Source organism: Nerophis lumbriciformis, linkage group LG19, assembly GCF_033978685.3.
Source record: "Nerophis lumbriciformis linkage group LG19, RoL_Nlum_v2.1, whole genome shotgun sequence".
Taxonomy (NCBI): domain Eukaryota; kingdom Metazoa; phylum Chordata; class Actinopteri; order Syngnathiformes; family Syngnathidae; genus Nerophis; species Nerophis lumbriciformis.
Genome location: NC_084566.2, coordinates 6,135,956 through 6,149,245, shown reverse-complemented (window position 1 = coordinate 6,149,245; position 13,290 = coordinate 6,135,956). Strand labels below are relative to the sequence as shown.

Here is a 13,290-nt window from a genome sequence, read left to right as displayed (position 1 = left end):
GCCCAGAACTTGGTGCGGCGCCCATGATTATAAGCACATGCAGAGCACAAATGATTTGACCGGTTTTGTGATGAAGCAGATCAATAATTTAGATATAATACGAAGTGGGATTAAAAGTGTGTGCTACGTCTGGCCTCATTATCATCACATCTCCATTTCAGTCTCACCACCTGCAAAATACACTTGCGTGTTTGCATTCAGGTACACATCTCGTTGTCTTTTAGAAATCACAATGTTGGCATTTAAAAGTAGCGTACACAACTTTCAGGCCCTGTTTTGTTCATACACAATCTTATCAATGAGAATGTTCATTTATACACGATTCTTAATGACCGTGCTGATCAACAACATCAAGTCTCCCTGCAGGACTAACCTGGGAGAGGAAGTGCTTTTGAAGGGTGGGAAGAATGCCGTCTTCCAGATGAGGCGGAGGAAGAAGAAGAGGATGAAGATGACGAAGAAGGGCTCAAATCTCTTTTCAGCCCCAGTTCATCTTTCAGTGAGCTGAAAAGCTCATCGTGTCTTTGGATTTGCTGCTCCTCAAACGTTTTCCCTCTTCCATTTGCAGCTCCCGGAGCCTGACTTTGGCCTTGGCCCAACCCCAGAAGAAGACTCGTTGTGCCGCTTTGTGCCTGGCATACTTTCGACCACTCCACCGAGCTCCGAGACTTCTTGGAATTCTGATGCGGCACCGACTGCGAGCTTGATGACACCGTTGTCGATGTGGGAGGCTGCATGGTCTTGGAGGATGACAAGGATGCACTTCCGAGCCTTTTCTCCCCAACTCCCTCCATTCCGCCCCCCTCGGGTCCGGTATTTAGGCTTTCGTTAAAAAACTGGGACTCTGTCGTGGCTGAGCTGGTCGGTGTTTGCATGTTGTTGTTGACACTGCTGCCTTTGGGGATCCCCACCAAGTGGCTCTGGTTTGAATGGCTGGTTAGCAGGTCTTTCATTTCTTCATAGGAGCCAAGTGTGTTCTGGACCCGACTTGCCAACGCATCTCCTTTATTCGTCTGAAAGTAAGGCAGAAGAGACAGGAGGGAAGAAAAGTGACAGACAGGAGTATTAATTACGTTTCCATCCATCCATTTTATTTCTAAGCATCTGATGAAAGGCCTCTTTACTCATTCAGAGAGGAACAGGAAGAGATGAATTGGTTGACCACTGATCAGGCACCCAAGCAAGATGATTAATTAAACAAGTGCCATCCTTAAGAGGGTCCGGTCCAGGCTGGAGCAGTAAAACTAATGGAGCAGGAATCATTATTAGCCTGACCTCAGGTTCTCCAGCAATCATCGCTTAGAGGACAGTCAGGCTTCCACTGATTTATGATCCAAAAGCCCCTACAGCTGCGGTTATGTGCTCAGCTCAGATGTACCCCGGGATAGTTAAGAGTTTTTGACGGATTATTTTATGACGAAACTCCCTAGTTTCATCATCTGCCATTTCAGCTGCAGATTCGTTTAGAAAAGGGAGAGACTTAAAGAGCAGTAGCTGTTCTCTGAAGTGTCTTTTCAACTGCGTATTGCAAAGAGTCATCATCAGCCAGAAGTGAGCACAGCTAGAGTTAATAATTTAATGAAGACATGAAATGGCAGACAAAATATGTGGTAGTGATATAAAAGAATGACGCTCTTGTCAATCTCTCGTTATATGCTCAACAAGTAGAAAAATGCAGCGAAGAGTATAAGGCTCACTAAGGGACTAAGACTGTTTCATTATCAATTACAACTAGGGATGTCCGATAATGGCTTTTTTGCCGATATCCGATATTGTCCAACTCTTAATCACCGATACCGATATCAACCGATACCGATATATACAGTCGTGGAATTAACACATTATTATGCCTAATTTGGACAACCAGGTATGGTGAAGATAAGGTCCTTTTAAAAAAAATTAATACAATAAAATAAATAAGATAAATAAATTAAAAACATTTTCTTGAATAAAAAAGAAAGTAAAACAATATAAAAACAGTTACATAGAAACTAGTAATTAATGAAAATGAGTAAAATTAACTGCTAAAGGTTAGTACTCTTAGTGGACCAGCAGCACGCACAATCATGTGTGCTTACGGACTGTATCCCTTGTAGACTATATTGATATATATTGATATATAATGTAGGAACCAGAATATTAATAACAGAAAGAAACAACCCTTGTGTGTGAATGAGTGTGAATGGGGGAGGGAGGTTTTTTGGGTTGGTGCACTAATTGTAAGTGTATCTTGTGTTTTTTATGTTGACTTAATAAAAAATAAAAAATTAAAATAAAAAAAAACGATACCGATAATAAAAAAAAATGATACCTATAATTTCCGATATTACATTTTAAAGCATTTATCGGCCGATAATATTGGACATCTTTAATTACAACCAAATATAATTCATTGTATTTCCAGGTGATCATAAATAAAGATGACATTAAGTTATTTGTACTGTAAATTCCCAAGTGATTAAAAATAATGGTTGTGTTTTCTGTAGGTTTTGTTGCTGTCAACAATCTAATGCAGTAATAATATAGGCAATGAACTACAAAGAGGTCTAATTGCTGAATTCTACAGTCATGTGTGTGTGTGTGTGTGTGTGTGTGTGTGTGTGTGTGTGTATGTGTGTGTGTTTGTGTGTGTGAGCTGTAAACACAAGCTTGCAAATTATCCCCACAATTGCATTTGCTCTAACTGAATACAATTTAACCATCATTGCATGATAATTGTTACTATTACTATTGCCCATTCAATGTAATGGATGCTAAAAGTCATGGACTATTGAACTACCAGTTAGCTATACACTCGTTACTTCATTATTCATTTCCTGTACTATTTTAATTTAATGTACTCAGAGATAACACATTTGAGGTCAGTCTGAACCCTCTAAATTGACAATACTCTCTTAACGCTTTAGATTTAAATTATTTTATGTGGGCCCTGTGTAAGCTAAAGTGATGCATGGCGCAAGTAAAAAGAAAACGTGTTAGCTCGAGCAAATCAATAAGCAAATGAGCATAATAAATTGGAAACAAAGTTGCTTAGAGCTGATTGAAGATATCAGCACTGAGGAAGAAGAAAGTAGATCTGAGTAAGGGACTGAGTGGCAATTTGAAATGAATTTACAATGACTGTCATTATTCTCACTTAAACCAAACAAGAACAGGACGGTAAGTAACAGATTTCAATTTTAGAATCAGTAATACCAAGTAAATGCACAGGTGTTATACAGTGGTACCTTGTGTTTCGTATCATTTAGTATTTGATGGACATCTTTGTTAAAACATTGCCCTGGTTTTTGCCCTGTTTTCATTATCCAACAGCCAAGCAACTCATTGGGCTGCCAGGAGGCCTGCCGTAACCGCTTATCACCATAAGGTATGCTCGCACCTGCAGTTGAACATATACAGTCGCGATCCAAAGTTTACATACACTTGTAAAGAACATAAGGTCATGGCTGTCTTGAGTTTCCAATCATTTTTACAACTCTTATATTTTGTGATAGAGTGATTGGAGCACATACTTTTTGGTCACAAAAATCATTCATGAAGTTTGGTTCTTTTATGAATTTATTATGGGTCTACTGAAAATGTGAGCAAATCTGCTGGGTCAAAAGTATACATACAGCAATGTTAATATTTGGTTACATGTCCCTTGGCAAGTTTCACAGCAATAAGGCGCTTTTGCCCTAACCACGACCCACCAGGAGCAAAGGTGAAGTGTCTTGCTCAAGGACACAACGGATGTGACTAGGTTGGTAGAAGGTGGGGATCGGTCACTCTCCCAACCGCGCCACGCTGTTCCCAGTGATACCCCAGTTTTCATACGCCCTACTTTTTGTATGATTAAATTTTCAACAACATTTTTGTAAACATTTTCAAATAGTGTCTCGGTTATCTTATTAAACTATTGTGTACACCTGCATATCATTCTGTGCAATTAGGTGCCCAGACAACATTTGTTCAGGATTCAGTCTTTGAGCTTTTTTAATGAAAGTTGTGAGTGCCAAGACTTAAAAGACAAGATGACATAAAGAAGGTGAGAAACTCAAGAAAATCGTAGCAAGGTACGAAGATGGTGTCCATGTGGCTCTCACCTGCTTTCCTCCCTGTCCTCCCTCTCCTTCAATAAAATGTGATGCTGAGTGTTCATTTATTCATTTGATTCATCATTTATCTATATGTTGCTTAGTTTTTGCATGTTAAATCATAGTTATTTTATATTTTTGTATATTGAGTGTCTGGAATGAACTAGAGCTGCAGCTATCGATTATTTCAATAATCAGGTCATCTTTAAATGAGTTTGTTGGATTAGTGTTCGATAAAATATACTTCATAACGTCGATGCATAATTTAGGAAAAATAGTAGAACAAAACATCGATTTTTCTATGTGCCATAAGTAAAGTGGTATTATATTTCTGAGACACAAAGCGCTTTACATAGTGAAACCCATTATCTACCATTAGGCCACGTTTAAACCAGTGTGATTGGCACTGGGAGCAAAGTTCAAGTGTCTTGCCCAAGGACACAACGGCAGCGACTAGGATGGCGGAAGCTGAAATCGAACCTGGAACCTGCTTGAGCCACACTGTCCACTTTTATTTGTAATGAATGCAAATCATCAACATTGAATTTGCCCTGTTCACAGGTGTGCATTGATAACAATCTCAATAAAAAAACGTTACAATTGGACCAATTGAACTTACAGTATTTTTAATGAAAAAAGTACTTAGTTTTTTTTAGTATTTGGTCTTTGTCTGACATTTTGGAACTTGAATGAGGTACCACTGTAGGTTTTAAAGATCATTGGATAATATTGTGCCTGTTACAGCCCAGACCTTGTCTTGATGGTCTTAGTGATCAGGCCTGCTTGGTCGCCTCCTCTAACTCATGTTTGCAAGAAGGAGCTTTGTGTTCCTGCCAGTTTGGTTGCCCTTCTCTTTCTCTCCCTCTCTTGGTTTGGAGGTTCTACACTTGCATCTTGATTTCTTGATTGGAGGGAAGAAATATCAGCAGGGAGCTCCAGGACCCTACTCTCTGCTCTGTTCTCCTCTGCTTAATGCGGTCCTACTACGTCCAGTCTTGTTTTTACACATCCTGTCACGGCGTAAGCGCATGCCGCTGCGCACTCCTCAAGGAGTCCCGCGGAGCGCGCCTAGGGACACGCCCACGGGCGCTCATCTCCTGCACGTGTCACTCCGGCGGCAACAAGCAGCTGCTTTCCATCAGCACTCAACGCACCTGGCGCTAATCAAATCAAATCAACTTTATTTATAATTAGAGGTCCTGCCTTCATAAGCCTGCTCAACCTGCTATCCGGCGCCAGAACGTAATTCATCTGTTGGAGTACCGTAAGCAATCATCGTGCTCCATGCAATCTTGCTCTTCGCTCTCATGTGTTTTCTTCCTCGTGTTTGATTAGTCTCGTGTCTTCCTTGTCGTCCTTCCTGCAGTCGTTCCACGTGACGAGCTGTGCGTCTTGTCTTCCTCGTTGTTCCCCTCTGGATTCCGGACTGCCTCCCTTGATCCTCGACCTTTTGACGCCTCGCTATGCCCCCGACAACCTGCCTGTCTTACGGACATTCGAGCCTGCCTTTCTCCTCCAGGACTTCCGCCTCTCGCTCAACATTTACGGTAACACTCAACAGTTAATTCCAACACATAGTCACACACCATACACCCTTTTGGATTTAGTCACACTCCATACCCTTGTTTATTATATTTCTTGTTTGTTATTATATATATATATATATATATATATATATATATATATATATATATATATATATATATATATATATATATATATATATATATTAGGGATGTCCGATAATGGCTTTTTGCCGATATCCGATATTCCGATATTGTCCAACTCTTTAATTACCGATACCGATATCAACCGATACCGATATCAACCAATATATACATTCATGGAATTAACACATTATTATGCCTAATTTGGACAACCAGGTATGGTGAAGATAAGGTACTTTTTAAAAAAAATTATAAAATAAAATAAGATAAATAAAGTAAAAACATTTTCTTGAACAAAAAAGAAAGTAAAACAATATAAAAACAGTTACATAGAAACTAGTAATTAATGACAATTTGTCAAATTAACTGTTAAAGATTAGTACTATTAGTGGACCAGCAGCACGCACAATCATGTGTGCTTACGGACTGTATCCCTTGCAGACTGTATTGATATATATTGATATATAATGTAGGAACCACAATATTAATAACAGAAAGAAACAACCCTTTTGTGTGAATGAGTGTAAATGGGGGAGGGAGGTTTTTTTGGGTTGGTGCACTAATTGTAAGTGTATCTTGTGTTTTTTATGTTGATTTAATAAAAAAAATAATAATAATAAATTGGAAAAAAAAACGTTACCGATAATAAAAAAAACAATACCGATAATTTACGATATTACATTTGAACGCATCTCTAATATGTATATATAATAAATCATAGTGTTAAATACTACGCCCCTGTTGTCTGTGCCGTCTACCCCTCTCGTACACAACACAGCCGCCGTTTTTTTGCATTTATGTTAGCTTTTACTTGTTTTTGCTATTTTAAATATTATTTTTGCACGTGTTACTTCTTTTTCGACTCCCCTCTGTCGTTGCGCGACAGAGTAACCTTTAAGAGTGAAAAAAGAAAACATTTCACAAAACCAGAAAAATAACCATTATTTCCACATATTTTCTACTCAGATCATTTCAGCAGATGCAATGTTTGATATATACACACTTGCACTACACACACCGTCGCGAACTAAAGTTAGATTGTGAATAAATTAGCTCGTCTCCGCTCCATCTCGAGCTCATGAATAAAAGATCTGGTCACTGAAGAGGACGAAAAAAACACATTTACAAAGAGGCAAAATGGAAAACAGGGAAAAGGGTGAATACCTGTGTGTGTGTGTGTGTGTGTGTGTGTGTGTGTGTGTGTGTGTGTGTGTGTGTGTGTGTGTGTGTGTGTGTAAGAGAGAGAGAGAGAGAGAGAGAGAGAGAGAGAGAGAGAGTAAAAAGCTCACCCCAAAAAACTGCTAACAACATGACAGTCTTTAACAAGATTAGTGAGGGGATTAGTTAATAGCTGACATGGAGAAAGGCAATGAGAAGACAGAGTGACAGACTCCTGACTGATATAAATGGTGGGAAAAAATGAAAACGAGATTGAGAAGTTCTCTTTAAATCCCATGCGATAAGAAAAAAGATATACATCTGTAAAGTTGACCAAACAGTGAGGCAAAAAAATCTGCCGTGAGATTGAAGAGGACTTCTGATTGTACGTGTTTGTAAAGCAACACCTTGAGTGAAAATGGAAATCTTTAGTGAGGCAAATAAATCAGCAAAGCCAAGCAGCAGCCTGTGCCAGAGCTATTTGTCATGGGCTGCAGGAGTGAGCGCTAAAGCAAAGCCATGTATGGAGGAAGAACACAGGGGGAGGCTGCAATATGAAGTAAATAAACATGGACTCCTGAGGATGATGAAGTCAGCTCTTTGGCTGCCAGGCGGATAAAATGTCCCATCAATCAAGCGGTATCTTAAAGGCTACTAATGACCAAATTATTAGATACACTTGCACACACTGATGACTTCCACGACAACAATTGTCATAGAAAATAGATTAGTTTCATTGGGATAAATATCAGAATACCCCTTTGGTCAATACGGATGACTAATACTGTTTGATTATAAATAATAAGCACAAAACTGTCATCACGGAATTAACACAACTAGATTGGATTCTTGATACAACAAAACGGAACTGTTTCTGGTCATAATCTGCTAAACACCGACATTTATTTAATAATACCACCTTAACATTTGACAACCAAACAATTACACAAGGCGAATCAGTAAAGAATCTGGGTATTATCTTCGACCCAACTCTCTCCTTTGAATCACACATTAAGAGTGTCACTAAAACGGCCTTCTTTCATCTCCGTAATATCGCTAAAATTCGTTCTATTTTATCCACTAGCGACGCTGAGATCATTATTCATGCGTTCGTTACGTCTCGTCTCGACTACTGTAACGTATTATTTTCGGGTCTCCCTATGTCTAGCATTAAAAAATTACAGTTGGTACAAAATGCGGCTGCTAGACTTTTGACAAGAACAAGAAAGTTTGATCATATTACGCCTATACTGGCTCACCTGCACTGGCTTCCTGTGCACTTAAGATGTGACTTTAAGGTTTTACTACTTACGTATAAAATACTACACGGTCTAGCTCCGTCCTATCTTGTCGATTGTATTGTACCATATGTCCCGGCAAGAAATCTGCGTTCAAAGAACTCCGGCTTATTAGTGATTCCCAGAGCCCAAAAAAAGTCTGCGGGCTATAGAGCGTTTTCTATTCGGGCTCCAGTACTATGGAATGCCCTCCCGGTAACAATTAGAGATGCTACCTCAGTAGAAGCATTTAAGTCCCATCTTAAAACTCATTTGTATACTCTAGCCTTTAAATAGCCCCCCTGTTGGACCAGTTGATCTGCCGTTTCTTTTCTTTTCTCCTCTGCTCCCCTTTTCCTTGAGGGGGGGGGGGCACAGGTCCTGTGGCCATGGATGAAGTGCTGGCTGTCCAGAGTCGGGACCCGGGGTGGACCGCTCGCCTGTGCATCGGCTGGGAACATCTCTACGCTGCTGACCCGTCTCCGCTCGGGATGGTGTCCTGCTGGCCCCACTATGGACTGGACTCTTACTATTATGTTGGATCCACTATGGACTGGACTCTCACAATATTATGTCAGACCCACTCGACATCCATTGCTTTCGGTCTCCCCTAGAGGGGGGGGGGTTACCCACATATGCGGTCCTCTCCAAGGTTTCTCATAGTCATTCACATCGACGTCCCACTGGGGTGAGTTTTTCCTTGCCCGTATGTGGGCTTTGTACCGAGGATGTCGTTGTGGCTTGTGCAGCCCTTTGAGACACTTGTGATTTAGGGCTATATAAATAAAGATTGATTGATTGATTGATTGATAATCATTCCTGCTAGGGTCGGGCCATATAGCCTGAAATCTATATTGCAATGTATATTGAAGCCTTGTGTGATTATGACGCATACCACCATGTATTATTGTTAAACACATATATAATAATGTAACAATTTCAAATAAAAGCTTGTAATTTAGCTGCTGACGTATGCGGTAAAATATTGCATCATTTCCAGTTGCATTATTTTCGCAAAACTATCATTAATCTCCAAACAGGCACAAGACATTAAAACAACGTTGAGAATGTGTTCAATTAGGTCTTGACGTTGAGCAACTTAAACACAACGTTGAAACAACATGCTTTTTGACAACATTCAATCAATGTTGTGTTCTGACATTGATATGACCATTGAAACTTTGTCATTTCCCAACCAATATTCTACAACACAAATACAACGTTGAAACAGCAGGCTTTTTGACAACCTTTATTCAGTGTCAGGTTGTGATGTTGATTTAAACATTGAAATTTTGTAATTTCCCAACCAATATTCGACAACACAAATACAACGTTAAAACAACATGCTTTTTGACGACCTTTTTTCAGTGTCAGGTTGTGACATTGATTTAAACATTGGAATTTGATCATTTCCCAACCAACAACATGGATCCAACGTTAGACATCAATGCTGTCTCAATTAACAAATACAACTATTTTGCAATGTTATTTCAAAGTCAATTTGAAAGGATACCTGTTTAATCAACGTTGTATCAATGTCTTGTGTCTGCTGGGCTAATTGCTAATGTACTATTAATATCTGGTTACTTTCTGTTTTAACATGTTTCTATTTACACTTGTGTTAAAATGTCATAAACACTTATTCTCCTGTTGTTTGGATCCTTTATATTAGTTTTGGGCGACACTAGAAATGTGGGTATTGATCCGATACCAAGTAGTTACAGGGCCAGTATTGGTGCAATGCTCATATTAATGCTTGAAATATTGAAAAAACATTGAATGATTAAATTTATGATCACAATTATAATCAGACAAAAAACATAAATTCGCATAACATATTTAAACTGTTTCCGACTATTGGATGTAACTTTAAATCTTTGCTTTTTACCCTTAAAGTCGTTCTGTGTTCAGGGACTTATTATTCTCTGAATTTTTAACCAACCACAAACATGACACACAATTTTTTGATAATTAAATAAATATTGATCCAACCTTTACACTATCAACCAAAAGTTGACACTATACTTCGTATCGTTATTGTTTATATTTGTATCGATTACCTTTGTCAATATTCAAGAGCGATAGCTTGCAGTTAGCATATCCTCTTATGAAGTGTAATGTAGCATGTTTAGACCTCCAGGGATAATTCTTATAAAAAGTGTAGCTTATTTGCCGCCGCAAAGGTGAAGATTGCTGACATAAAAGTGGCTTTGCACTGTGGAGGGACGTTAGCCGCTAGTTTGTTAGCGGGAATGCTACTGTGCATTGAGGATGCGTTTGTTCGCTTGTGGCTGTCAAATGTGCGGGACACAGCTAGAATGTGCCATCAATATACATTATTACAATATAACGATAGCATTAAAAGTAGGGATTTTAATGCGTTTATTATCGGCCGATAAAAGCGTTAAAATGTAATATCGGAAATTATCGGTATCGGTTTTTTGTTATCGGTATCGTTTTTTTGTTTTTTTTTTTCATGAAATCAACATAAAAAACACAAGATACACTTACAATTAGTGCACCAACCCAAAAAACCTCCCTCCCCCACACTCATTCACACAAAAGGGTTGTTTCTTTCTGTTATTAATATTGTGGTTCCTACATTATATATCAATATATATCAATACAGTCTGCAAGGGATACAGTCCGTAAGCACACATGATTGTGCGTGCTGCTAGTCCACTAATAGTACTAACCTTTAACAGTTAATCTTACTCATTTTCATTAATTACTAGTTTCTATGTAACTGTTTTTATATTGTTTTACTTTCTTTTTTATTCAAGAAAATGTTTTTAATTTATTTATCTTGTTTTATAAATTTTTTCTAAAAGTACCTTATCTTCACCATACCTGGTTGTCCAAATTAGGCATAATAATGTGTTAATTCCACGACTGCATATATCGGTTGATATCGGTATCGGTAATTAAAGAGTTGGACAATATCGGAATATCGGATATCGGCAAAAAGCCATTATCGGACATCCCTAAATAAAAGCGCCATCGTCAGCAAATATATATCATTTATATCAGTGGTCCCCAACCACCGGTCCGGGGACCGGTTACGGTCCGTGACGCATTTGCTCCCGGGCCGCACATAAACAATAATTAATTTATAAAGTACTGCATTTTCTCCGACTTAAGTTTAGCCTGTCCCACTAAAAACACCAATAAGCTTGTTAATAGATGTACATTACAACTTATTTGTTATAGAACATGGGACAGTGCACTTTAATGGACATATAAAATGTTAATGTACAAAAGCCAAAGGCACATTTTTGAAAATGTTTTTGCTGTTTTAATCTGCCACACGTAGAAAGCTGGTCCGTGAAAATAACGCATACATTAAACCGGTCCCTGGTGGAAAAAAGGTTGGGGAACCCTGATTTATATCATATATCGCCTCAGAGTGCAACCCTAATTCTTACAGTATGGACCTGTAAACAATGGAATATATGAAAGCAGACGCATCACGCATTTAAAACAAAGTTCAGAAAATAGCAAGGATCAGACAAGATTTATCATCATCATTTACTTTATGGGAAGTGAGGTATTAACCTGACTCTCGCCAGATCCTTGTAGTTCACTGAGCTCAACACACGGGTCTGGGCTCGAAGACATTGCAAACACCTTCCAGGTAGCAAAAAATAATGAACCGATCATGTTTGATTCAAACAACAATGGCGACATGCAGCGAGGAGTCGTGTGCTGACGTTGATTCTGCTATTGCAACTGTTTTGCGACATCGATCGAATATTCATTCTTTAAAAGATGACCAGAGAACGGTTTTGAAGGCATTTATTGGTGGCAGGGATGTTTTGGCTCTTCTTCCGACCGGGTTTGGATTTCTCAGCGTCGCTCTCATCAGCGTCATGGGTTTATTTTGATGTGAGTGGTTGAAGTAGCACGTCATTCAAGATAACGGACAAGTGGTTTATCCAATCACATACAATGATTTTTTTTACAAGGCCCCGCCTTCTGAAATAAATCTCCTATTGAGAAGTCCCAGATCCTTGAGTGGAGCTCAGCGAACGACAAGGATCTGGCGAGAGTCAGGTTAGTGAGGTTTGGCAGTGGATAGATAATATTAGCTATCTAATTGACAGGTAAATGTATGTCTTCTATTACCATGTGGTGAACATGGACAATGTTTTCTGGGTAGGTGGCTGCACTGCAAAAAGTCAGTGTTCAAAAACAAGAAAACAAAATACAAAAATTAGGGGTATTTTACTTGAATTAAGCAAAATTATCTGCCAATAGAACTAGAACATTTGGCATTCCAAAACAAGTCAAATCAGCTAACCTCAATGAACCCAAAAATACCTTAAAATAAGTATATTCTCACTAATAACAAGTGTACTACTATATGAGTACGTGTTTTCTATTGTTTCATTGAAAATAAAACAGCAAAGTCCATTTGGCTGTCATCTGTTTTATTATGAGACACAACAGTGTCAAAGTCATGATTTTTTTTTTTCATGCTTGAAATAAGAAATTTTTACTTTAAAAAGGTAGTTTTATACTTGTGAGTGTTGATGACACAGCTTTGCATCAGATGATTTTCTAGTTTCAAGCATGTTTTACTCAATATAGATCATACAATCTCAGCAACAAGCTGTAATATCTTACTGAGATCATTTAGGACCAAAACACTTAAAACAAGTAAAACACTCTAACATAAAATCTGCTTCGTGAGAAGAATTATCTTATCTGACAGAAAATAAGCAAATGTCACCCTTATTTGAGATATTTAATCTTACTTAGATTTCAGTTTTTGCAGTGTGTAGCAGGAAGTCCAGACCTTGGGTCATGTTCAAGACTCTCCCTACCCTTCTTCAATTTAGCTCCCCACTTTTGCGCAGTCAATAAAGCTGAAGCATGGTCAAAACTACAAATGTAATAATGTATTTGAAGACAATCAAAGCACTATAGTCTTAGACAAAATCCCTATACCGGTACATAGACAATGTTGCAAACGTGCATTTTAAAGGGGACATATGATAAATGTTGTCTATTCTGACTTATAAAGGTTACAATATTAGATACTCGTGTTAAACATTGCAATGTTATCAAATCATAAATTTGTATGCATTTTGGCAGGAACGTGCATGCCGT

The 13,290-nt window shown here is 38.4% G+C and overlaps 1 protein-coding gene across 1 annotated transcript in view; it reads right to left on the bottom strand.

Moving 5' to 3' along the window:
- Nucleotides 1–13,290, bottom strand: part of aff2 (AF4/FMR2 family, member 2) — a 429,950-nt gene that overhangs the window by 243,751 nt on the left and 172,909 nt on the right. Inside the window, exon 3 of the mRNA XM_061979661.2 lies at nt 374–1,013. Within this exon, the coding sequence (XP_061835645.2) occupies nt 374–1,013 (640 nt within the window). The remainder of the gene's footprint in view (nt 1–373; nt 1,014–13,290) is intronic.